The sequence below is a fragment of the Gobio gobio genome (assembly GCF_949357685.1).
Source record: "Gobio gobio genome assembly, chromosome: 4".
Classification (NCBI taxonomy): Eukaryota; Metazoa; Chordata; class Actinopteri; order Cypriniformes; family Gobionidae; genus Gobio; species Gobio gobio.
The window spans coordinates 30,340,238-30,367,665 of NC_137100.1; the positions used below are offsets into that span (position 1 = coordinate 30,340,238).

General features: G+C 38.4%; 3 protein-coding genes across 3 annotated transcripts in view; all 3 read right to left on the reverse strand.

Annotated features, from left to right (window-relative positions):
* Nucleotides 1-2,362: 2,362 nt before the first annotated feature.
* On the reverse strand, nucleotides 2,363-6,102 carry dmrt2a (doublesex and mab-3 related transcription factor 2a). The gene is made up of 4 exons (XM_079814133.1): nucleotides 5,929-6,102; nucleotides 5,271-5,638; nucleotides 4,982-5,084; nucleotides 2,363-4,588 (listed from the first exon to the last, which is right to left on the reverse strand). The coding sequence occupies exons 2-4, from the start codon at nucleotides 5,607-5,609 to the stop codon at nucleotides 3,516-3,518; spliced, it is 1,515 nt and encodes a 504-aa protein (XP_079670259.1). The 5' UTR covers nucleotides 5,610-5,638; nucleotides 5,929-6,102; the 3' UTR covers nucleotides 2,363-3,515.
* Nucleotides 6,103-10,378: 4,276 nt separating this feature from the next.
* Nucleotides 10,379-13,640, reverse strand: dmrt3a (doublesex and mab-3 related transcription factor 3a). Its single transcript, XM_079814413.1, has 2 exons — nucleotides 13,083-13,640; nucleotides 10,379-11,815 (listed from the first exon to the last, which is right to left on the reverse strand). Exons 1-2 carry the CDS (start codon nucleotides 13,462-13,464, stop codon nucleotides 10,845-10,847), a joined length of 1,353 nt encoding a protein of 450 aa, XP_079670539.1. The 5' UTR covers nucleotides 13,465-13,640; the 3' UTR covers nucleotides 10,379-10,844.
* An 11,129-nt stretch (nucleotides 13,641-24,769) lies between these two features.
* The window catches only part of dmrt1 (doublesex and mab-3 related transcription factor 1), a gene marked incomplete at its 5' end in the record, with an annotated part of 33,095 nt that continues 30,436 nt past the window's right edge, over nucleotides 24,770-27,428 (reverse strand). Inside the window, one exon of the mRNA XM_079815094.1 lies at nucleotides 24,770-26,151. Within this exon, the coding sequence (XP_079671220.1) occupies nucleotides 26,018-26,151 (134 nt within the window). The 3' untranslated portion in view covers nucleotides 24,770-26,017. The remainder of the gene's footprint in view (nucleotides 26,152-27,428) is intronic.

The window sequence follows — 27,428 nt, forward strand, 5'->3', positions numbered from 1 at the left end:
ATTTTCGATCAGCAATTGTTGTCCTCTCTGGATTTTAGCATGGCATCATTCTTTGGCTCTCTTGCTAGGGCACTGTAAATGAGCCTAAGCAAAGATCTTGGAAAATGACTTTTGGAGTAAAATCTCATGACTCTCTCCAAGGATTTCCATACAATTTCCATGTTCCTTTCAGAATCGCAAATTAAGACCATGCATTGCTGGACACAGAAGATAGTTTGCTGCTCTTGTACACACAAAACACTCAGGCTAAAATCACACAAAATGCCCCATAACAATAACAGTCGAACAAGCGATACAAAAACATGCAATGGGCATACGTATGCCAAGGCCAACCAGGACAGATCAAGACGAAATGTTGTTACAGGCAGCGCTTTCAAACATTTGGATTTACAAGCATTTGCATTGAACTTGAGGCGATTTGCTTATCTACTTGAATGTCTTGGAAATGTTGCGAACAAACTACAACGAAAAACGAGAGCTTAGACGCAGGAGCACAGCGAGGAGGTCAGGACTGTACTATTGTTTGGAGCCATGTAAATAATACCTTTGAATAAATACCACAAGCGCAACATGGCTTGGCTTCGATATGAACATCTGAAAGCGATATTTATTTGTACTCTCTTTCACAACTCGCACTCTCCCTGACTTGTCACTTTGGCTGATTACTTTATGAACCTGTCGTGAAAGGGAGGAGGTGACCTTTTCAGCATTGTTTGTTTAGGGGAAGCCTCTTGATATACTCAGCTGTTATTTATTGGAGAATACAGTCAATGTTGTAAAAGAAAGACTGTTTGTGTTAAATGCTGACAGAGAGGGGTAAGTGAAAGGAAGGAGAGAAGGAAAACATCCCACAGGTGTTAATGATATAAACCTGCCTGACAAGGTTCCGCCATGGAAACACAGAGGATGATGGTCGTTTGTGTGTGAGTGTGTGAGCAGACACAACTTCAACTCTACCCGCATTGACTTCATCAGCTGTCAGCTTAGCAAACATGGTAATTAAGAGCCGCAAATTTGACAAAAGCTCATGCGCTAGCTACACATTTCTTATTATATTACATGTTGCCTTGCAGGAATTCCACAAAAAAGGCTGCTGGTCCTGAAATGAGGGTAACAAATTGGGACCCTGCCCCTTTCGTTCATGCATTGGTGGAAGCCAAAGCAAAATTTACAACACGGCATTTATTTCACATGTCAAAATAACCCTGTGTCTTGTGTGCCTTCCTTGTGTTTAGGTTTGCATGCTCTTCGTCTTCAGCTTAATGTGTGTTAATTCGGCCCGTGTGCTCTGCAACTGAGGCGACAAAGTCGACAGATTGAGAGATGGGTTTGTCCTTCGCCTGGGGAGGAACGAGTGAAAAAGAAGGTGCGAGTTGGGACAGTGACGTGTTTGAGTTTGAGTTGTCCTCACTTACTCCGGTCAGACAAATGTTTTGGGTGTAAACTGTGCAGCCATGCAAATGAACAGAAGTGCCTTTTACATAGTTTTATCGACGCTGCACAAAACATGTTCTTAATCAGTTTTTTTTTTCAACAAGATACATTATAAATTAATCTAAAACTATAGATTTTAGTTTAGTTTTAAGCATAAATCTAACTATGAGGTGTATGCTTAAAAGATTGCTTGCATTCTCAGGTAAAAGCTATTTTTAAATATCTTTTGTCTTATCTGTTAACAAAATCAGATTTTGTTATCTCAATCTCACCAATCTGATCTCTTTAAAATGTTAGTATTGAAAGACAAAACTGCTTGTTTCACATAAACCGCATTGTCACATACTCCCAAACTCTGCTTAAGGAAATATAAATGTGGATCTGACCTGCCTTCCGCATGTGTTTTGCAACAGACAGGTTAACTGACATAAGGGTCTAGTAAAAGGAACCGAGCAAACATGCTGGCAATGCTAGTGATGGCACTTTGCTAATGTGCTAAATCTGACACTATGGGAACAGGGCTCATCAGTCTTGATGACACCAGCAGATCCAGCGTCCTACTGTTACAATCGACCCTCATTGGCTTCAGTATATTTGAACTCAAAAGCTTCTACTGTTGTATAATTTCTGACCCCTTTTCCACATTGTACGGGTATTTACAGAAAATGTTTACAGTAAATAAGTGAAGAGATAACAGGTAAAATGAGCACAGACCCTTCTAGCGATACCGACAATGTGATCGTTTCTTGATTGTCTTACCAGGATCTACATTCTTCCTAAAAAAACAGAACAGCTGTAGTCAATCTGTAATTTCACGCTATTCTCAGTCGTTTTAGGAGATATCATGCAGAGGTTTTTTTTCTAAGAGACTTTTCCCTGCTCCATTTGAAGCCAGAAATGATTCCAGTGAACTGTGCAACGAGCATTTAAGCCATAATGTCGAAGCTAACATTTATTAGGTCCATTTACAATTATTTCATATGTAGTTTGGAAATTTCACTTTAATAGGCAGACTAAAATAACGCTCAGGGTTTATTTCACATGATAGAATGGAATCAGACTCGAGCCTTAAAAAGTATAATTTGTTACATTTCTTTTTCTCCCTTTAATTGTCACTTTTTTTTTATTCTGTGAATCGGTCATCTTCAGAATACAATTGTTGCGTTTACAGTCGGAACAGCATAATCTGACGTCAGATAAAGCTAAATGTAAAAAAAATTTTTTTTTAAAAAGAGTGAATTGTAAAAGGTATTTCACAATTTATGGACCTCTCATGTTTCCTTCAACGACATCTGTGATACATGTAGACCATTAATGTCTTTAGCAGGTGCTCCATATTTGCACATAAAAGTGGAATAAGTAAACAAAATCATTTATCCTTTTAGATAAACACACTTACTACTAGTTAAAAAACTTAATGGCCAGTGTAAATTGTTGCCTCTCTAACAATGTACACAAAAATCTCATCGTCGTCCAGAATTAAGCAGAGTTAGAATCCCATTTATGTAGTTACGGTATTTGCACATATTTACATTGACTCTGGACTGTAACAAAGAGTGTTGTTGTTGCTCTGGAAAAGCCACAATCTAGGATTTTAGAACGTCTCAAGCAGCAATTGTTTGCTATATTTTTTATATCTCTTTGTATTCACATTTTAAATTAACTGATGACGTTTTTTTTTACTTGTTTTTTTCTCGTTCTGTTGCCTTGAATAAATCTTTGATTAATATAAACAATTACTTTTCTGTCAAAATAATATCACAATGACAAAGTAAGGTCGGAACATGGGACATCTTAAAATGTGTAAAAATTTCATTTTATTGACACTTTTAAAGTAGCAAAATTAACATTTAAATAATCTACACATTATGATGTATTATAATGTACAACATGCATGTCTGAAATGGTATGTACATTTTTATATACAGTGGGGAAAAAAAATTATGCTTAGATTAATGCTAGGATAATTTTTTGTGACATTTATTTTTCTCAAATGTCCAAATGTGTGTGTGAATAAATATACAATCAGTATAAAGCAAGCATGTACTTTTAAAATTATTAAATTTTATTAACAGGAAGCCTTACTGGGATGTCCGATTTAAAGAAAGCGCAGGTCTTTTTAATATGGCCTCCACTGAGAACGACAGAGCCTCTCCTGTGCTGACCTTTGTGCTCCATGGCTTTGCTACAAAGTCCTTTCCCGCTCTTTCTGAGCTTTTGAGTCCCACTGTGTCTTTGGTTGTACCCTCCCTGAACTTTTTCGCCGCTTCCTCCAGCAGTTCCTTACAGTACGGCCCATTCATCTCTGGATTCTTGTCATTGAGTGTCTGCTGTATGAGGGAATGGAAGGAGTTGAGCTTCATGGACAGTGTGTGCTTGGCAGCGTCTTTGCTCATGTTGTTGATCACATGCTCGTGTGCTGCATGTGGAGGTACATTTGGGAAAGCTTGTCCATACGCCCTCTTAGGAGGCGAGAAGGCCGAACGGGCACTTCCGTTCTGGCCGAGTCCTGTCTGAGCCTCTCTGGGCCCCGCCTGGAGGTCACAGGGCTCTGAAGCCACTCGAGAGCCCTCAAGCCTGGACGCGGCTGCCTCGTGCTCTGGTGGGTGGCTCTCGGTGGAGCTCATCATCTTTGGATCCCAAACAGCTCCAGGTTTCAAGTTCTGGACTGCGGTGGCGTTCAAGAGGCACTGCTGGTATAACAGGGCATCGCCAATACTGCTGCTGCCCCGCGGCCACATTACGAAGCGCGGTGAGAGCGGGTATTGGCGATAGGTGGTCGCTACGCTGACGTTGGAGGAGATGAGCTCCACGTTAGCTGTCGTCCCACCTGTGGCAGCATACTGCAGGGAGAGATCCAGACAGCCAGGCAGAAAGCCACAGAGATCTTTGGGAGAAGGTTCAACCGTGGATGGGGCCGAGGAGGATGAGAAGGCTGTCTTATAGGAGTTATACTCGGCAGCATGGACCATATTGCCAGGAAGGAAGGGCTGGCTGGACTCGAGAAGTTCCCGTTCTTTATACTCTCGCTCCAGCATGATAGTCTCCAGCTCCTTGTCGGCAAAGGCTCGTCTCTTCCTCATGCGGTCGCTCAGAGGTGGGGGCAAAGCGGGGCTGCCACCTAGAAATGGGTCATTTTGCACTGGACGATATCCTGTGAATGAAGATAAATTTGGTTCAATTTATATATAGAACAACAGAGCAGATTTATGTCACATTTCTTCTGTTGATTTAATGTTAAGAATTTCTACAATTCAAATTGTATTTTATTTTTAACTGTTTTATATTAGATGTGATAATATTATAAGTTAAACATGCTGTATATAAAAAGAAGCTTACACCATGAACATATCCAGAGAGGAACCAAGTGAATTAATTTGAAATGGACAGAAGTCCAAGAAAGGCTGAGAGAAGAGGAGAAAAGAGGAGTAACAATTAGTTTTAAAAAAGAAGGGGAAAAGGATGAAAAGTCAGATCAATCTTGATAAGAAGCGAGGAAGAGTTCTCAATTTGTGCATGCAGTTTGGTTCATTTATTTTTTACCCACCTTCTAAAATACTTTTTGCCAGCATGGTCGATGGACGGATGTGTCGCTGATAGATACTTCGTCTTTCCACTGGTATTTGCTTGCCAGATATTCCCTTTTTGTCCTAAAATAATACATGACATTTTTGCTTTTTAAAAAAATAACCTTTTTACTTAAGCAATGCAGTAATCTTTTGATCTGACTGACTACGTTCAGAAAAGTCTGCATGTTCACCTTTTTGTTTCACTTACGCCCTTACATTTTGTTTCCTCGATTTGATATTGACGACAATACATTTGCGCGCACTCACCTCTGTCGCTTGCTGTCTCCGCAGGGCCACTTGAGCAGCCATTACGCGCTGTCTCTCCACCACCAGAAGGCAGTTTGCGCACTGGCAGTCTCTCCATCGGCAGAATCGCTTGTGCCCCTTAAGACAAGACACTACGCCGTGGTTCCTACAGCGAGCGCATTTCGGAGTGCGGCTCAGTTTGCGCTGGTCTCCAGAGCCGAGGTTTAAGCGGCTGGGTTTGTCATCGTCTTTGGTCCCCGCGTCGTCCTCGCCGGTGCCGGTGAACACCACCTGATCATCGCTCTCCGTTTCCAGGCCCTCCACGTCGATCTCAAACTCCGTGCCCGAGAGATCCGTCATTTTCAGGACGCGTGTAGCCTAAATAGATGCTGCCCAGAAGAAAGCAGGACCTAAATTATTTTAAGTAAGTCTATAATAAATAGAAATATTTCTCATTCATTTTTAGCGTGTCAATTAATTATTGTAATTCTCCTTTGAATCAAATTAGATTTGCCCCAGTAAATCCGGTTTAAATAATTTAATAAACTTATCACGGTTGATTTTACTTTTAAAAAAAGCAACAATTAAACGCATGTTTTTACAGTATCTTTAAAATGTTATCTAAATGGCCAGTGTTATAAATATCAATTATAGCATTCCGACCTCCTTAGACACTTACCTTGCCAAAGCAGTCCAATAAACGAATGAGTGAATATCCAACGGTCTTTATAGCACTAGAGTTTTCTCCTCTCCCAGAGATAAGATGCGCACCTCCAAAGTAAATTAGGCCACCTTCAAAAATGTGTCAGTGAGCAACATTTAGACTACCTGATCTGTCACTGAAATGTGTGGTGAGAGTCTCTCTTCCTTTCAACTCTAAGATCAGCGCAGCAAACCTGGCACAGCCAATGGGGAAGCTCCGCTCGCAGAGAGCCAATCAGGAGACGGCGTGTGACAGTACATCCCCATTGGCTCGATGTGAACGGAGCTCCCCAATTGGCTAGAATTGAATCGCTCGCTAAACGAAGTTCTTAACGGAGTGAAGTTACAAATAAAACATTTCTAGGAAACCATCAATTAATCACGGAGGGCAGTGGGGACTCAGCTGTTTAATATGCCTACAGTTTCACTCCATGTCCCGTCTTATTACTGAATCATTTATTGCTAAGACTGACTTAGCCTACTATAGCCTATATTACATTCAATTGTTTTCCCGCTCAGAAACGACAGTGAGTGATATTTATAATATTTGATCAAAGAAAATAGATTACAAACGTAACACTTAACGAAAAGAATAAACACTGCATATTTCGTAAAGGATACATTTATTTAAATTGCTTGACATCTGAATTATGATGTTTATGTAATTATAGCAAACGCGTATTTGCAAGTTGCGTTGTTATATTTCGTTAATGCGCTTGCAGTGGCTAAAGTAACCACTAATTGACAATATTCAAATTGCTTTTGGTGAATGCAAAAACTGGCGATGAATTTTCATTTTTATTCAAATGCACCTAACAGCGTTGCCATACAGGTGTGTTTTTGTTTGTTTGCTTTAAGATATAAATGGGCAGGCCCGAAGCCTATAAATAGTAGGCTATTTTTTTGTTACATTTTTGAACGATTGTCTTAAAACTTTGAAAAGATGTTTGTTTGTAATTGCTCATTTGTTTAAGAGACTTGTCTTTATTCATATGCCCAATTGGGTTGCAATTTTAATAATTAGAAGCGGTTGCCTGACAAATGAGTTTGGCTGTTAACAAGACACTAGATCTCTTGTTACACAAATTAATATCTTTCTGAGTTGCTGTTGACAATGCACAACCCTTCGGGGATGCATTTAAACACTGTTTTCAACTTTTCAAGATTGAGCGTGATATGACAGTTGACACAACAAGCGTTACTTAAAAAACATTGACTAAGCATGCGGGACCGATACACACAACACAATTCTCTTTGTCCCGATCGACCTACCATGTGTGATGTTTCTCAAAACAAAGTGAAATCAACTGACACTAAAGAATCTCTCCAGACAGCAGCATATGCGGGACGTGCACGAGAGAGTGAGGCTGGCTGCAAGACGAGCAACAAATTTAGGCTGCGTCATTTGTTGCGAATAAAGAAATGTCTGGTTATGTTTTAATATCTGGCCTTATCAATTTGCATGTAGCAATGGAATTAAAAAAAATGTTGTCCGTTAAAAAACCGTTTAAAATAATTAATGGCGCATGTTCATCTCATCACAAATGAAAACGAGTGTTTCCCAACCCTGTTCCCGGAGGCACACCAATTTTCAAAAACTCTTAATAATAAAACACACCCGATTTTAAACTCATCATCTTGTTAGACTCCATAAATAGTCAGATATTAATGGAAACATCCAAAATGTGCACTGTTGGTGCTTCCGGGAGAAGAACTGGGAAACAATGGAATAAATAAGGCCTATATGCTATCCGTTCAATTGATTTAGGGTTTTATGTGGTTTGACTTTAAAAAAAAAAAAAAATCTATTTTTTATTTCGCGCGAGCTGAATAATCGACACCCAGGTAGCTACAAGACAATCGAGTCTCGTTTCCGTTCGCGAAAAAATAAAAAGGCTAGCTGATGGGAAATCGTTCGTCTATTTTTTTTAGCCTATATATTTATATTATACCATCCTGCTCATAAACAAAAATATGTTGCCAAATCCAATGAGATAATTTCCATATGCTAGGCCTATGCATTTAAAAAACAAACAACTACAAAAATGATGGGTTTAGAAAATAGATCCTAAATTATCTCATTGAATTTGGCAACACATTTTTGTTTATGAGCAGGATGGTATTTCTAGGGTGATTTTGGTTGGCCCTAATTGTCTGTGGTCTTGCCCCGTCATCTCTGTTACTCACATGTGGTGAAGATGTTTGCCGTGCAGGTGCAGCTTCGCCACTAGCCCTTCTTTCCTCTTAATTTATTAGCAAGGTTACGGCCAGCAAACCAAACTGCTACCCAGGGTGCAATTTCCCCACGTGGAATGCTTTGATCTTCTCTGTTGCCTTTTTCTAAACGCATATGACAATGCCAAATGGAGAAAAAAAATCGGAGTGTGTTTATTATTTAGTGAGCTTTAGCCTATAGGCTAGATCATAAAAGAGGCCATGCTATACGCGAGTGGTTGTTTTATTCCGCAGAAAATACATTTTCATATCTCCCATATGTAGGATGCTTGTTTGCAGATTATCTTGTGTTGGGAAATGAGGGCTTTATGTCAGCAGCCTGCATTGTTTATGATTCATGTTATACATACAATAGCTACTTTCTATTACAGTAAAATACAGGTCCATCATGGACGTTCGAGGATATTTATTTACAATAGCCTATGTGACAATAAACCCCATCGCGTCCGAGCTTCTGGTTTGGTTCAGGGTGTGTCACATTCAGGATGTTCACTGCAATGTAACCTGATCGGAGTGTAGAGACAGGAGATTTGTGAGTTCCCTGAATCCCTGTTATGTTAATTAGCATTTGAAGACGCTTGATTGATTGGTAACACGTGCAACAACCTGCTGAATGCCTAACCACTCATAATTTGTCTGCCCAGTTGGTGTATGAGAACACAGGGCCATGTTGACTTAGAGGCACAGATTCAAATGTCAACATTAAAAGCTGTCGCTCGGTTAAGTCAACAGATGTGTTAAATAGAACTGCAACACCTGCACGCTCGAGCGACCGCTGGTTTAGCATCGCATACTTTTATAAACACCATGAAACCTAAACAGGGCGTCTTAAACAAGCAACAAGTCACTAAATATCCACTGCAGGTTTTTCAGTTCTAAATCTAGACTAGGCTATGAATAGGCCTATAGGCTATTAATTTGATCGAGTAGGCCTACGTCTTCAGCAGCCCACCTCAGACGCTGAGTAATGTTCTGTTTGACATTTGCATAGGCTAATTAACTTGTCAGAGATAGCAAATTATAACAAAACTTGTATGACGTCATGACTTATTTTGTACACGATCACAAGGTGACAGTATTGAGTCATTATCGAAGTTTTCATAGGGAGGAATTCTTGCACGCAGAGCACTTTTAGTCTAATATTAAATAATTTAATTATTTAATTTGACAGATGCTGCAATCATTTTAATATGGAGAACGATATTCGCCGTGAATGATTTTAAAATAATTTGTTTTTATGTTTCCCGTAAAATCGAATTCTAATCGAACACTCGTCCATAAAGAACCTTTAAAAACCACGGAACCTTTACATTGTACAAAAGGCTCTTTATAGTGGAAAGGGGGTTCTTTAGATTGATACAATTTTCTTCACACTAAGAAAACGAGTTATTTTAAAGAAATGTTCACTTAGCCTAAAAGTTCTTCAATAGCAAAACAAGGGGTTTTTCGATAACCCCTTTTTTTAAAGCGTGAAACATAGCCTATTAGTCTTTAATGTTGGTTACGTATTTACGAATAATAACTTACTAAACAGGAATCGGCCATATTTTTGAAAGGGTTTTTCCTTCTTTGGGTCAGTAGTGGGACAAAATTGTCTATTGTTAAAAAGGTCCACTAGATGGCGCAGTTAGCTCATTTTTACAGCTCATTTCGTCATTGATAAACGCAAATAACTTGATCCACTGAAAATACTTTGCTCCAGATAGCCTGTTAAAATACCCTGTTGTGTTCATTTTATAATCACATTGACATAAATAACGTAAGCCTACAGATAATAAACAGCAAATGTAGTTTAATTATGTATGATTGGTTTAAAACGAAATAAAGAGACAGATGACGACTGGGTCATTTGTTAGTAATAGTGGTATGATTATTATACACTAAAAAACTATCCAGATATGAATAAATGTTCTTTGCAGGAGGTGGGCTAAATTGGTAGTGGATCAAATGCGAGACGAGAAGGTAATGTATTCCTTGAAGTTTTACATTTTACAGTTGCTACTGAATTATGTCTGGGCTTTTTTTCTTTCTTTCTCTGAATGGATATTCCATATTCTAAAAAAAAACATGCCTTTTATTTTTTCATTCTAAAGAGTTGCTACTTAATTTCGTTTTTTTCTTTGAAGGTATATTCTGCGTTCTAAACAAATCCAAGCCAAATTTATTTATTACCTGTTTTTTCTTCTTTATTTGAAAATAATAAATGTTTTGCAGACATCTAATACATGTATATGTTTGCTTCAGGTAAACACAATGACAATAACAGTTCATAGAAGGTTTATTTGCCATACTTTTACATGCAGGACTGCTGGAATATTTTTTTTTTTTACAATAAATTGTTATGGTACATTTCATGCAAAGTGGAAATAGAGATCACTAGCTGTGCTCAAATATATTAAGTTATTCAGACTTTTTGGTCAAATGATAGTACCTTAATGATTTCCTTCCCCCCAAAATTAAAGCTAATGTTATTCCACACATGATTAAGTTGGCACAACAACCTCAGATCTGGTAGAAATACAATACCTCAAGTAATGCACTGTATATCTTTTCATTGCGCTCCTAGACGAGCAGTGTCTTTTTTGTATCATTTCATTTGAAACACATTTCAGTGCTTGTTTCCCATCCTCCTATTGAAAGCGCTGGAGTGAGCAGAAGTTAGGAGGAAGTATTCAGGATCCTGGAGTCTGAGGAGTCAGATCTTTCATCATACTCCTCATCTGCAGCGTACATGCTCTGTTTGGCAATGACAGGGCAGCTCTCCTCCTGGATGCTGATTCGATGCTCCTCGGTGGGTCTGCTGGTGAGGAGCGGCGAGCTGCGGATCACTCCGGCTGAAGGGCCTGAGAATGGCGGGATATACTGTGAGCGCAGCTGATACTGTTGCTGTAAAGTCATGGTATTCCACAGAGTCACATCGTTGTGCATGAAGGGCCCGGCTTGGCCACGGCTCAACGAATTCCTCAGCATGAGGGGGTATCGAGGTGGCTGGGGGAAGCCGTGCTGTAGCGGCATGCTAAGAGGGCCTGGTACCACTCCACCAGAAGGCTCTGAGGAGAAGCGCAGGGAATCGGGAACACGGAAGGCCGAACCGACTGACCACTTGGAAGACGAGACAGGGTAAGAGCTCAGCGGGTGCTCAAAAAGGTGGCCGTTTGACGGGAGAACCAGGGCATCTGCGTTCTCAGACAGGATCTTCTCTGGTTTTATTGTGGAACGGCTGGACAGCAGGATCTCGATGGCTCCAACCAGGTCCCCACCGCAGCCTTTCAGGATGAGCTCCAGGACTGCTGGCTTGTGGGCTGGGAAGATCTTCTTCAGGACCTCCAGTGGAGGTCGGTTGGCCCTCAGACTGAAAGGCAGAGATACAGAGCCTGAGAGGCCTTCGATGAGGAGGTTGGGCTCAGGAGAGTATTTGGGGTTGTCAGCTTTGGGCTCTGGCTCAGTGCAGGATTTAGACAGGCTAAAGCGGGAATCCTCAAGCTGGGGAGTTTGGTCTGAGGTGTCAGGGGTGCAACACAAGTTAGGTTTAGACTCCTCAGGGGAGCTGGCTGGTTCTGGTTCTCTGTCACTGGCACTACCTCCGTTCTCTCCACCAGACTGCTCACCAGACAGATCCTCATTTAGGTCTGGAGAACACACGCACACAAGCATGGACTTCATGAACATACTGCATATCAAAAGATGGTAATAAAGTGATGCTGAAGCTACATTAAAATCATTAAGATGCATTATGATAAAAAAATGATTATGAAACCACCAGTCTAAAAGATAAATTACTACATTTTAATTGAAATATTTTACGGTCTGACAATTTACTGGCATTTCATACAGAATGACTGAAGTGGAAGCCGTCCAGCTAAAATTCTGGCTCACTCTACCTACTCAAACACTGTCCGATTCTGAAGACTATAAAGTGCAACATTCAGGTTATTGACCTGTCAGCACTCCTGTGATTTATAATGGGCGACTTTATTAACTGTTCACATAAAAACGCTGACGCGGTGGCACTGAGAAATCTAATGTCGATTCCACTTCACTATACAGTTTTGAAAACGGATTACTTTAGAAACGTTTTACATTCATTTGGACATCTTTGCATTTCAGCTTGACCTCCCCCGAAAGGACCGGCAGGGTCTGTCCTACCCGTGATGTGCACACTGTCAGTCGCAGAATATAAACTTTCAAACTATAAAGTTCATCACCTAAACAAACCCCAGTTCGACTTTGTCTGATTGTCTAAAATATTTATATTCTAATATATATATATCATTTCTTGACTAGATAATTTAGAACTTTCAGGGATGTACAGCCTAGCTATTTTTAATCTCACGTGGAAAAAAGTAGGCTAGGCTATACGTTCAATAAACGTGTTTGCGATGGTTAAAATATCAGGAACAACCATAATTCATAAATATATATTATATATTGTATAAGAACAAAATTAATAACAATATGCCTACTTATTATGAGTTTATTTTTCCGGGTCAGGAAAAAAGGCGATAATTCCAGGAAACAAACACGCCCGCATTATGCTTTATCATGCTGTCTCGATCAGTAAGATTGATGCTTAGTGCAAAGATTATTTTTGTAAGATATTTGAAATAATAATGCTTGTAGCTTTTGTTGCTAACATAACGTGGCATTAGGCCTGTTTAAAAAGTATTGTGGTTTTAACCCCAGTCGTGATATCGTTTATCATATTTTATATAGGCTAAGCTTTTTTTAAATAATGGCCTAGTTTTGAAACAACAATAAAAAAAATAATGAGAAAATTGTAATTATTAAAATAAAACGATTAATTTCAATTAACCTTTCCAACATGCAAAACGCGTACGCGTCTTCGGCGTTGCTAAAACCGGAGTAAAATGTCTAAAACATTGAGTTACTTATTACCTTGCGGTGGTTTAGGGGTCACTGTCTCTGTGCTCCAGCGCAGGTCTATGTCGCTTGACCGTGGGTTATTTGGGTTCTGCTCTCTCCCCACCGTGATGCCAGGCAGTGCTCTCAGTGACTCCGGGATCAAACTCTCCAAACTCTCGTTCGCCTGCTGCCGTCTCAGCGCCACCTGAGCCGCCATGACCCGCTGCCGCTCGATTATTAGAATACATTTCTCGCAAGTGCAGTCCTTAAAACGGCAGTAACGCTTGTGCCCTTTCAGCCAGGAGAGCACCCCGTGGTTCCTGCAGCGGGCACATTTGGGGGTCCTCTGGAGGGGCGCTCTCGGCTGGGACACCGGGCCCCCCATGTAGAGGTAGGGCGATCCGTAGCCATTCATTTCTCAAGTTGTTTCCAGAGGTGCCAGAGGCGCAAGTGCATCAGATAAGCAGTAGAGAAGAGTGCTGTCAAGTACAGTCAAGAGATCAAGCCCCTCTGCTGCTCGCTACACTCGCGATGAGAGGTGTTGACTCTTTAAGACGAGGATCCACCTTTCGCCCCGCAATAAAGAAGTGCATCAGGCAATCTGACACGCACTAACGAGTAACTTCTATTTCTCACATCCCTGTCACGAGCGATTTCCATTCCCCTGACACTGGATGGAGGGAGGAAGTCTCGCTTTTTTTCTAATTTCTAATTACAACTCGAGTTTGGAGCAATCTCTTGCCGATGTGCAACCTTTTAATACTAACAGCATACAATTTTAGTGTTTTTAAGCAGCGTGGGAATTATGTCTGATCTGTTCAAACTTGGAGACCTCCAAAAAAAGGTTGAAGGCGTCTCAAAAGTTTGTAACCAAATTGACTGGCTCGGATCTGTCTATAGGATGATGCATCAACAAAAAGCATATAGGCTACTGTTGTAAATTATTATTTTATTATGCATTTACATAACACAAGTGGGCTAAACCACAAACAATGTTCTGCTTAAAAAGTAGTTGCCTCTCTCAGAATCAAATCGGCTGCATTAGACAAACTTTAACACATTTAGCGAAATAGACTATCGAAGTGTAGGCTATTGACAGTAATTCATCCCAAAACGTCGACTACCATAAAAGTAGCCTAATTTAATAATGCGCATTATTTGAAATCAACTCTCTAATTGATTTTTTATAGGCTACGGCTAATAAAATTGCGTAAAAACTAAAGGGAATTTAATAATAATAATCCACCATAATTTTCACAGTTTTTTTGTTTTTTTCAACATATGAGGCTCTTAGGAGCGCAGTAATTTCAAAAATTAAGTGGGAATGTAGAAAAGAATTCCCAGAACTGCTGTGCGCTTTTCATGAAAATCCTACAACCGCTTTGGTATTTAGTTTAACCACACGCTGTGAATTCGAATTAAACACAGGCGACAATAATATGGTGGTTTGCATTTGAATGAGCTCCTAACTTATTCCCATGAAAAATGTTGAATAGTCCGACATGCATGCGAGTTAATTGGGCAATATCATTTGGATTTGTACCAAATGAGTTCTGGAAGGATCAGATTGAAGAGGGGGAAAAATGAATTGAATCAAGTGAACTATAGGCGATGTCATCTACATTAAACAGGCCTATTTTGTTTTGCGCACACAGTAAACACACACAGACTTTAAATGCAATTTGGCGCGCGATGTAGGGTGTAAATTGCAGCACACCTTTTTTTAAAATGATGCCCATCGCTTTTAAAGTCCAGTGAAACTCAACACCGGGCACCCTCGAGTCCCGTTTCTGTTCCTAAATGGGTTTATTCAAGCACGTAATGGGATCCCGGCTGCACAACTTTGAGAACTGGGGGCCACGGTAAACTTCACCACATGAACTCCGTTTCCAGGGCTATTAAGCTTTTAATTGGAAAATAGCAGATGAAATTTCAAGGTGACGATAATGCAGCGTGCAGTCTGTGCATGGCGAGGGGAATTCACACCAAGGGGAGTGGGAGGACAACACAAATGCTAATACAATTATTTATGTTTTCTGTCACTGATTGACATCAAAGTAAATGGATATGAACAATACAAAGAGAATACGGTGAAAACAACTATAATACTTTATTTTTACAGTTTGATACAATTGTTTGCCTTTACGATAAGCATAGATTAAATAAGCATAAAAAAACAAACCAACCAGCAAAGAAACAAATAGCTGGATGTAATTAAAGGAAATGAATGAAACCAAAGCCTATATAAAAATCAGATTGTTTAATTTTTTTGAAATTATATAAATATGCGTATACATTTAAAAATGTACTGATCAAATCCACTCAACGAAAGATAATTCAGGGTAACACTTTATTTTACAGTGTCCTTGTTACACGTTACATGTACTTACCATAGTAATAACAGTAAATTATGCATAATAACCCTCAACCAAACCCTAATCCTACCCTAACCCTATAGTAAGTGCATGTAGTTAATTAATATTACTCAGTACTTAAATATATCAATACACTGTAACAATGACACCTTAAAATAAAGTGTAACCTAATTCAGTAATGGGAGAGAACAGAAAATGTAAAAGGAGAGATAAGGAATAAAGATTATTTTGGGTGTTCATTCATTTTTGCATTCATAAATGTGTTTAAAACATGCAAATACCTCTAATTCAAAGTGGAATTTATTTTTTAAAAAGTGTTGATTTTCAATGGAGAAAGATAGGCATGTACATTTTCTGTGGGTTAAGTGAACCATACTAGTATCACTAGACTGTGGTTTATATGTGGAGCTCAAAAGTTGTTTTATACTGAACTGAAGGACAAAATAAAGCCAGTAAATGTTCCAGTTCGAAGATCCAAGAAACCATAAACGGAGTATTATGACAGCAACTAAATCTCTCCAGTCAACCACTCAATTTGGGTGGTACTTTCACTCCCTAATCATTTAAAATGTGACATTATTAATTTAGAAAACACAGTTATCCCCAGCAATTTACAAATGAGTTTAAGTATTATTAAGAGATTAATCTCAGAGAGAAAACAAGTAGTAGGTTACACACACACAAAAGGTCACTTGTAAGCAAAGTCTTTCAGACAAGGAATAATGACATTCATCTGTTTAATCTAAATACTTGTACTTTATTGTAGTACAGATACTGCAGTTTCAAATGAATGCCTTATGCAAAGAACATGGTACAGAAGAGGAAAAATACATTGTATATATTGTCATGCTCTTGTATTTAATTACATTTCATTTAGTCTCTTTTTGAGCTTTCTGTCAGGTTTGATTGAGGTTTATAGTGGTAATTATGTATAGACTCAACGTTGAGTCTGTGAACTGTCCACCGAGACCCCAATCGGCTTCTCTTTCACTGCAGCTCTGTGACAGGCAGCCAATAGTTTCAATGTTGTGAGTAATGATGGGACATCTGTCCAGTGAAATGTCTGGTTATTCCCGCTGTATGGACAGAGCCTCCAAGGGCACTCAAATCACTGAGACTCTGACAGGACCCACACCTCCCCGCCACACCCTCTCCATCTCAACGTGAACAAAGGCAGACAACTATTTCCTATAGCCCACTCTAATGGGACTTAAAATATACAATTGAGTGCAATTGAAACTCTAAGTTAGTACAACAAATAAGTAATTGTAAAACTCACGGACAGCTTCATATCTAATCTATAGACTCATTATGGATTTCTTGCACAGTTGTATTAATTCACTTTTTTGTGCCTGCAAAAAGGGTTTCATGTTCAGGCCATTACATTCACAGGTCAGGTGCTTGATCACGTTGTTGGCCTAATTGGGCACGCAAATTGGTCAAGTCAATTTAAAACAAAATAACTGTTAGAAAATGGTTCTTGTCTTGCAGAATATGTTATATATATACATTTTTTTTTTATTTATTTATTTTTTTTACTCTGTTAATTGGATGATTGGGGTAAACTGTCCTTATTGTCTTTTGGGAAAAGTAAATATCTTGTGTAGCATCTGAACGGCAAAAAAAATGTATATGAACAAAATGTGAAAAATGTACACATCCTGCTCTGGACGGGTGGAACTTCTGGAACGGAAGTTGCAATATTCTTTTTTTCCTTATAGTGACGTACATCCGAGTAAAACGGCTTGCGTCCCGTCCTCGCACCAATAAACACATCATCAGAGAAGAGATGTTGTTGCAAGAGTGAGGGGAACTTAGTTTGATTACAGATTACGGAGGTGCATGGATTTCATAAAAATAATGATGTGCATGGATAAATAATTTATAAAATTTTTTTTTTGTCAATTTCGATTTTATGGTGACTTTAATGCATCTTGTTGAGATCTTAAAATCACACAGTCACTGTTGGAAAGGGGTTCAAACATACAGAAGTTTATTTAAATATTTATTAATAATAAATAAATAAATATACAAATATTTTCCTAATGAACAATGCATGGGCATCAGTGCAGTAAATATTTAATAGTAACACGTTACAGTAATAATATTACTTTACCTGGTAATTAGTATAGTGTAACTAATTACTTGTAAAATTTAAGTGATAATATTAAAGTTACAGTGCATCCAGAAAGTATTCACATTACTTAACTTTTTCCCACATTTTATGTTACAGCAATTTTTTGAAAAAGGATTAAATTCATAATTTTTTTCCTCAATTCTACAAACTATACCATATAATGACAGCATGAAAGAAGTTTGTTTGAAATCTTTGCAAATTTATAAAAAATAAAAAATGAAAAAAATCACATGTAAGTATTCACAGCCTTTGCCATGACACTCAAAATTGAGCTCAGGCGCATTCCGGTTTCACTGATCATCGTTGAGATGTTTCTACAACTTGATTGGAGTCCACCTGTGATAAATTCAGTTGATTGGACATGATTTGGAAAGGCACACACCTGTCTATATAAGGTCCCACAGTTAACAGTGCATGTCAGAGCACAAACCAAGCCATGACGTGCAAGGAATTGTTTGTAGACCTCCGAGACAGGACTGTATCGAGGAACAGATCTGGGGAAGGGTACAGAAACATTTCAGCAGCATTGCAAGTCCCAATGAGCACAGTGGCCTCCATCATCTGTAAATGGAAGAAGTTTGGAACCACCAGGACTCTTCCTAGAGCTGGCTGCCCGGCCAAACTGAGCGATTGGGGGAGAAGGGCCTTAGTCAGGGAGGTGACCAAGAACCCGATGGTCACGCTGACAGAGCTCCAACGTTTCTCTGTGGAGAGAGGAGAACCTTCCAGAAGAAAAACCATCTCTGCAGTACTCCACCAATCAGGCCTGTATGGTACAGTGGCCAGACGGCACATGACAGCCCGCCTGGAGTTTGCTAAAAGGCACCTGAAGGACCCTCAGACCATGAGAAACAAAGTTCTCTGGTCTGATGAAACAAAGATTGAACTCTATGGCCTGAATAGCAAGCGTCATGTCTGGAGGAAACCGCAGGCACTGTCAGTACCATCCCTACAGTGAAGCATGGTGTTGGCAGCATCATGCTGTGGGGATGTTTTTCAGCGGCAGACTAGTCAGGATCTGGGAAAGATGAATGCAGCCATGTACAGAGACATCCTTGATGAAAACCTGCTCCGGAGCGCTCTGGACCTCAGACTGGGGCGAAGGTTCATCTTCCAAAAGGACAACTACCCAAAGCACACAGCCAAGATAACAAAGGAGTGGCTACGGGACAACTCTGTGAATGTCCTTGAGTGGCCCAGCCAGAGCCCAGACTTGAAAATGATTAAACATCTCTGGAGAGGTCTGAAAATGACTGTGAACCGACGCTCCCCATCCAACCTGATGGAGCTTGAGAGGTCCTGCAAAGAAGAATGGGAGAAACTGCCCAGAAATAGGTGTGCCAAGCTTGTAGCATCATACTCAAAAATACTTTTTTGAGTATGATGCAATTTGTGCCAAAGGAGCTTCAACAAAGTATTGAGGAAAGGCTGTCAATACTTATGTAGTCTACATGTGAATAATATTTTACTTTTAATAAATTTGCAAAGATTTCAAACAAACTTCTTTCACATTGTCATTATGGGGTATTGTTTGTAGAATTGAGTCAAAAAATTATGAATTTAATCACTTTTGGAATAAGACTGTAACAACACAATGTGGAAAAAGTGAAGTGCTGTGAATACTTTTCGGATGCACTGTACCCTCCAAAAAATGGTATTCACTAATGATTTGAAATTCAAAAATCCAATCATCCCTATCAATTTTCGTATTTGTTGCCATGCGTGTACGCACGTAACGTCACCAACGCAACAAGCTAGCTTCGTCGGAAGATGGAGAAGCTCACATCATATAGCAGCTGGAAATACAGCCATTATTTTAATTTTGTAGGGAGAAAGGATGACAAAAGTATCAATGTCACATGAAATTTGTTTAGTGGTATTAAGGCTTTATCTATCGTAATAGTTTTTAGGTCATTGATTAGATATATACATAGCATACTACTGAATAAACTTGTTTCATCATCAGATTAAATGAGCTGGTGCTTGTTGGACTCTTTTTTGTTCTGCCAACATGTTTGGTTGGTTCTACCTGCTTGAGCCCTTTTACAGATTTTAATACTAAGTTGTTTAAAAAAAATGTGGCTTGTCATCAGTTTGAGTCAGCTGTAATCTTCATTTGTCTGTAATTTTCATATATTCACAGGCTGCAAAAATTATGCATTTACCAATTTTTTGGGGTGTAATGGAAAAGTAATGTAACTATTAGTGTAACTACTGTTGGCCGGGAGTAATAAGTAAAGTAATAATATTATTTTTGAAAAGAGTAAATAGTAATGAGTAATAAATTTATTTGAGTAACAAGCCCACCCCACTGATGGGTATATAACGATTCAAGGGTATAAAATAAAGTTTGAAATGGTTCATTTGAGTAAATTCAGTTATTATTTTGTCTTGTGGACTATATCCTCCTGGGACCCACGAATAGACTTTTGTCCACTGTAGTGGACATTATATTTTAGGGAATTTCTCTGACATCAGAACATGTCACAGTCTGGATGTCCTGTAAAGAGCACATTCGGGGCTTTGCAGAGATACCAAATGTTTGGAGGTTTCACCAGGACAACAACTTCTTGGTCTTTAAAAATGGTTGACATTAATGCTTAGCACTCTTATGGAAATATGATAATATTTTTTAATTATAATTTAAATCGGATTAATTTTCAAATTGTTTGTTATAAATCAACATCTCAGGAAAATGTTATGGGGTTTCTAATCAAAATGTGACTTTCTGTTACAAAACAGGGCATTGATTTCATCAATGTGACTTAAATCATGTTTATCAGGCATTTTGGAGACATAACAAGTGAATAGGGAAAGAAATTACATATCAATATTCCTATGAAATATTAGATATTATGAAAATGTTGCCAATTATTACACTTCTTTTTTCATTACATGTTGCACCAAGAACACATTAATATGCAAATTAGATGCAGTGTATAGATACATTGCATTGAATGGGAAAATCCAAGTACACTCTAAAAAAATGCTGGGTTAAAAACGGACTAACTCAGCAATTGGGTTGTTTTACCCCAGCGATTGGGTTGTTTTAAGCAAACATTAAGCAAACCAACCACTGGGTTAAAACTACCCAATTGCTTTTTTAGCATTTTTTAGAGTGTATGGCAATTTTTTACCCACATATTTCATAAAGTAAAATGGTATAGCAATGCATTTCATTATATCTTTCATAACATAGTTCAGAATAATCATTAAACAAAGTTTGTTTTAAAAAAATGTTTCAAAATGAAACCTAAAAATTGATAAATCCCATTGTTTTTGCCTATACATGCAATTTCATGTCCAGGGGGGTATTCCAGAAAGCAAGGTTAACTTACCGTCACATATACCTTGAACTCTCGGTTGATTAACCCAAACCTTGCTTAGTCGAGGTATGCTGGTTCCAAAATTGAGTCCAGTTCAGTCAACCCAGAGTATGCCTTTTGTGTGTTAACCGGAAACATTCTCAACAGAGCTACGAATCGATGATTCACCATGGAAACAGACGCTAAGAAAAAGCGTGCCGTTCTACTTCCTCCTCTTCTTTTGTTTAATGGTGATTTACATAACCTACTTAGTGCACATCGCCACCTATTTGGTAGTTATGCAATCATCTTTTCGTTTAATAAGTAATCTTTAAAAAATTATTTTGTTTGTTTGATGCTAATTAATTGAATGCAGATCCATGTGTGATATGACAATAATTGAATTAACATTTAAACTTATTTTTTATTCTAATTCTTTAGAATTAACATATAATATTGTATATTATAAATGAAACAAATTTGGTTATATTAATAACTATATTAATTATATAAAACACATCTGAATAATACCTCTTAAGCAAATTAACCCTGGAACATAAACTGCTCCGGTTATGTTCAGAGAGTGAGTTGCCATGGTTACTTACATACCCTGAAAGTTACCTCCGTTTTTGGAACCGAAAGTTTAGGTTATCCGCTAACGTACTCTTAAACATACCTGGGTATGTCACATAACCTGCTTTCTGGAATACCCCCCTGGTGTCAACTACAGAGGACATATAACATATAAATATAATTTAATTTTTCAAATTTTTTTTTTTTTTTTCATTTGTTTCTTATGCTCTAAACAATGTAATGACATGAAAAAATACTAAATTCAAAACACTTTTTTTTTCTGGGTCCCAACACTCACTGGCCACTAAGTTACACCATGATAGTACCGGGTCGAACCCCCTTTTGCCTTCATTCTTCGAGGCAGAGATTTGACAAGGAGCAGGAAATATTCCTCAGAGACTTTGGTCCATATTGACATGTTAGTATCATGCAGCTGCTGCGGATTTGTCGGCTGCACATCCATGAAGCCAAATCTCCCGTTCCACCACATCCCAAAGGTCTGGATTGAGATCTGGTGACCGTGGAGGAGGCAATTTGAACATGACACGCTGTCCCAGCCTAAACCGACGATACAAGGCAGGATGGATCCATACTTTCATGTTGTTTACACCAAATTCTGACCTTACATCTGAATGTTGCAGCAGAATTCGAGACTCATCAGACCAGGCAACATTTTTTCCAATCTTCTATTCCAATTTTGGTGAGCCCTTGCGAATTGTAGCCTCAGTTTCCTGTTCTTAGCTGACAGGAGTGGCACCTGGTGTGATCTTCTGCTGCTGTAGCTCATCTGCTTCAAGGTTCGACGTGTTGTGCGTTTAGAGATGCTCTTCTGCAGACCTCTGTTGTAACGAATGGTCGAGTTACTGTTGCCTTCTATCAGCTCAAACCAGTCTGGCCATTCTCCTCTGACATCAACAAGGCATTTTCCCCACAGTACTGCCTTTCACGGTATATTTTCTCTTTTTCGCACCATTCTCTATAAACCCTAAAGATGGTTGTGTGTGAAAATCCCAGTAGATCAGCAGTTTCTGAAATACTCAGATCAGCCCGTCATGGCACCAACAATGATAAGTTTAAAGTCATTTATATCACCTTCCTTCCCAGTTCTGATGCTCAGTTTGAACTTCAGCAGATCATCTTGAATATGCATACATGCCAACGCCACTTGAAGGCAGGAAAAAAGCATAATGGCTGCTAATGCTGTGGTACACAGGGAAGGAGACAAGAGGCCTACCGGTGTCAATTCACTACGCTGAATAAACTGCTTTGGTGAGGAAATAGCTTATCATTTAATGAAACGACTGCCTGTCCACTAATCTTTAACATGTTTTACGCTAAACGATACTTTCGTTGGTATGACTATGTAGATTTTACTATGATAAAAATGTATTTCAGGTTTTACCAATTATAATAAGACTTGAATTGTAATGACTATGGCTGCCATGATGCCGATATAATGCATTTTAATGAATAAAGACAAAATTAATAATTTATTTATAAATATTGTATTATATTGTTTTTTAATGAATAAAAGGGTTCTCTCTATGGCTTACAGGTTTCAAAAAATACATTACTTGAATTGTAATGATTTATGACTGCTTTGTATGCCTGACATAATGATAATGCTTATTAATGAATGAAGGTAAACAAAATATAAATAAATGTATTCTTTCTATGGCTTCCAGATTTCAACAATTAAATTACAATCACATTTTAGTGACTAGTATTACTGCTATGTATGCCCAGTAAAGCTGTTTTTTAATGAACAGAATTCTAATCTGGTTTGAGCTGATAGAAAGGCAACAGTAACTCAACCATTCATTACAACCAAGGTCTGCAGAAGAGCATCTTTGAATAAAACACACATCTAACCTTGAAGCAGATGAGCTACAGCAACAGAAGACCACACCAGATATAACACCAAATATAGAGCATTATTCACAAGACGAACGCGCTAATACACAAGAAACTGTGCGCAACGTAAAATGTAACTGACATAAAACTCTGAACGCTAATGTCACTGCCTTATGATATATGATATAGGCTGAGGTGCCTCGGGTGGTCCAAGTTAGCCGTTACACTTTCTCCCATGTTAGAGCAAAAGTCCCTTGCATCTCCCCATAAGACCATCTCTGCTGCATGCCTAAATGCATTGAGTTTCTGCCATGTGATTGGCTGATTAGATATTTGCGTTAACGAGCAGTTGAACAGGAATAAATTGGCCAGTGTATACATGTAAACATCTGTTATTTGAAATAGCTTATTCAGGACCATGCTAAATAAATAATACAATTAAAAAATGTAAAATTTTAACATCTTGCATATTCTGCAAGGGGTACGTAACCACATTATTGTTGTACTATTTCTATTCACCTAAACAGGTTGTTATATATCAAGTGCAAAGCAAGAATGCTAATATTTGATTTTGTAATCTGTAATTGTAATAATTATATGGAATATTTTAACAACCATCTGCATGTTCTCCATAAATTTGACTGTCAAGTTTTTTTATTCTCTCGCCTTCCAGTAATCTTTTTAAATATCTTTGCAGAACCCTCGAAATAAAATGCATTCAATTCAAATAAATGTATTATTACAGATTAAACTGGGCCTTGTTTCAGACCGTACAGTCATCAAACACTTTTATGACGACCTCTTCCTCTCTTAAATCCAAAAGCCCTGACTTAAGAAAATGCAGCTCTAGCACCTGTCCCCCCCTCTCCAGTATGCACTGAGACTTTGGGACAGGGGCGGCTTTATCTTTCATGGAGCCGGCGTGATTGATGGCACAATAGCAGCTCAAGGAAAACAAATCCACAGACACTTTTCAGGCTGTCGCTGGAACACAAACCTGGAGCAGCAACAGAAGGACACGGCGGCACGCCGGAGCCCAGCGCTGACAGCCTATGATAAAGCGGCCTTCCTTAACTAAACTCGTAAAGCACGGGACAATAAAACTCAATCTTCTGTAAAATCCAATTAAGTCATTATCTGACTGATTGTATCTTTAATTGAAAACAGAAGTGACAGTAAATTTCTGTGATATATCAGGATCAATCGATACTGCTGTACAATCTGCTCTCCAGAAGTGATTTATAATGCCAAAGCCATATAGGTAACTCCACATTCTTCTCACTAAAACCACTGGGGGATGAAATTAAGAGTAAGTGCATTTAATAAAAAAAACAAGATGGTCAGGTTATTGATTACAGCAGATGGGGCAGAATCGAATGAATGTTTTGAGAGTGCAGAGCAAAGAAAATACAAGTAATTTTCATTTCAGGTTTTATATCGCGCTCCCAACAGTCAAAAGCATTGTGAAAGCCAGTCATCAATAATGATTTTATTTCCACTGAACATGAGAGCATATAAACACACAATGATTGCAAATTAGCTTTTGCATCGTTTTATAATCATAACACTAATACAAATTGTTGTAACATCATGGTGTCTGAGGACAAGAGGACACATCCACACCACCATATAAAATACAGTGGGTAAATGTACTTGTCTGGAAAACAAATTAACACATGAATCAAACTGTGAACTGTTAGTCTAACAAAATGGTACAAAAATCACAAAAGGCATAACGATAATTACATTTTACGTTCATTTTTTAGAAAAAAAATCAATTAATTTACGTCTCTGCTAGTTATCTATTAATAGTGAGTACACAAGTAAATATGATATACTGATTGTCGAAGAATATTAAAGGGCCAGCCACTATAATAAAAAATGTAAAAATCAGATTACACAACATATGGCTCATTTCAATCAGATCAAGATGCTGAAAAAAATGACTAAAAAGAAAGGCAAAGTTTTGTGTCTCTCTTCTCCTCTGTTTGTGACTTGACTGAGGACACTATTTGTGCTAAGACCATTAAAATCAAGGGCAGAGCTTCACATTATACAAAGAAAGCTCAGAAGAGCACCGCACATTAGCTGGATCATGCATAGGAACAGGGTTGATGCAAATCATCAAAAGTTAAATGATGTCCTTTAGCGATGGCCATAAATAAACAAGCCGTTCGCTGTGAGATTGAAGCATAATTTAATAGTATCTCTTCTGACCCAACTGTCCCGCACAACACTATGGAGAAACCCTCATATAGTTTGCAGCATGAAGGTCATGGAGAGGAAGTTAGATTATCCATTAGGCCAATGACAGCAATATTGAGCTTGAACCAATATGTGACAATAAATCGTTCTGCTCTGCCATTTCTTTCAATAGCGTTCTGCTAGAAAGTGAAAGTGAATCATTTTAGTCTTTAAAAACTGCAGCATCAACGTGAACAAACTGAAGCTATTGAACTGTATGAAACATAGTAAAGGGCATTTCTGATCATCACTGAGAAACGAATTAATACAAAACCAATGTCTATAAAAATCTTAAAGAATTACCCCTCCAAAGTTTAAGAACACTACATTGATCAACCTGATCAGTATTAACAAGAAAATGTTGAACAATAAGGTAGGATTTGGTTACAGAATCATTACACTTTTAGTTGAAAATTACAGAAACAACTCAAAAAACAAAGGGGGGAAAAAAATCAAGTTGTTGGTGCAGGTGAGGGCGTTTTATTTGGTTGCCCCATCTATGACGGAGTCGACGGAGAAGGTTCCAGACTCTGAGCTGCTCTCACACTCCAGCCTGTTCTCAGTGTTGATCATTGAGCTGATGGACACTGAGTCTTGAGCTCCATTGGAGTAAGCTGAAATAGGATGCATCATGACATCACATAAGCAATTTTTTTGTGCCAGAGCATAATCTGGTTATGGCATCTGTGATAAACGATACCTGAAGCATGCATGCATGAAACACAAGCTTTTTTTGGTTCCTGACATTCTTTCACATTTAACAACATGCACAGTGCAATAGTGCCAAAAAGTAACCTTAAGCCACACTTAAAGATGTTTGATTGCCTTTGCATTAGAAACAAAATATCAAGCAAGAAGCATTTATCAGAAATAACCATAAACATAAGATATATTGTTCAAGAACAAGACAATTGTTCAAGTACATACCTGTTACCTGTGTGAACTTGAGGGCAAACGTTTGGGGTCGGTAAGTTTTTTTTTAATGTTTTTAAAAGTATTAGTAAAGCTGAATTTCAGCATCATTACACCAGTCTTCAATGTCACATGATCCTTCAGAAATCATTCTAATATGCTGATTTGCTGCTTAATAAACAACAGTATGCCTGAACATTATTATCAAAGTTGAAAGCAGTTCATTTTTTTCAGGATTCTTTGATAAATAGAAAATACTTATTTTTTTCTCTTTAGTGTATTTACTGCCACTTTTGATCAATTGAAAAAACAAAATCTTACAAACCCCAAACTTTTGAATGGTAGCGTATCCATCCAATAACAATCACTTTGAAAGCAAAGTAATCAAATGATTAAATGATTTCTACGTGTAATTTAAGTGTCCATTTAAGTGCTTTTGGGGCAAGAGTGGAAACAATGCTGTCGAATAATTTCTGATCTAGACTTCTCAACTTCTCCAGTCAAACCAAACAGCATCAATTTATGAGCAGTGTGGTGGTCAGCTCTCAACATTACAACAAAGTAAAGACAGTGGTGCCTTTTATGAATCTCACACTGCAGCAAGTTCTGGCTACTTTGGCAAACTCACTCAAGCTGAAGATACGCGTATTGAGCCAGTCAGACTGCTGAGCGAGCACACGGCTACTGAGTGCAGGACAAGTCTGTCCTGTGCTGACTTTCTCTAGTATCTATGTGTAATAGGGGTTGAACGATTTTTTTAAAGTGGACATTTATGTGATGAAAGTTGAGTCGATTAGTTGCTGATGATGTCATTAATAAACAAATAACCCTGAACCTCGAGCTGAGACTTGAACGCGGGTTGCCTTGTGCCCACAAAGCAATTGCTCCTACATAACAGCTTATTTTTATCAGTTCTTTTGTCTTTGGGTTGTTATATTATTAAATCAGATACAGATAAAGTAGCAAAGTAAAGATATGA

Bases quoted from the DNA above. Each gene is read 5' to 3' on its own strand.
- dmrt2a (XM_079814133.1), bottom strand. From the start codon at position 5,609: ATGACGGATCTCTCGGGCACGGAGTTTGAGATCGACGTGGAGGGCCTG. The intron at 5,085-5,270 runs GTGAGTGCGCGC...GTATTATTTTAG, and splicing joins GGAGACAGCAAGCGACAGAG to GACAAAAAGGGAATATCTGG. The intron at 4,589-4,981 runs GTGGGTAAAAAA...CTTCATTCACAG, and splicing joins GGCAAAAAGTATTTTAGAAG to GATATCGTCCAGTGCAAAAT.
- dmrt3a (XM_079814413.1), bottom strand. From the start codon at position 13,464: ATGAATGGCTACGGATCGCCCTACCTCTACATGGGGGGCCCGGTGTCC. The intron at 11,816-13,082 runs GTAATAAGTAAC...TGTGTTCTCCAG, and splicing joins GACCCCTAAACCACCGCAAG to ACCTAAATGAGGATCTGTCT.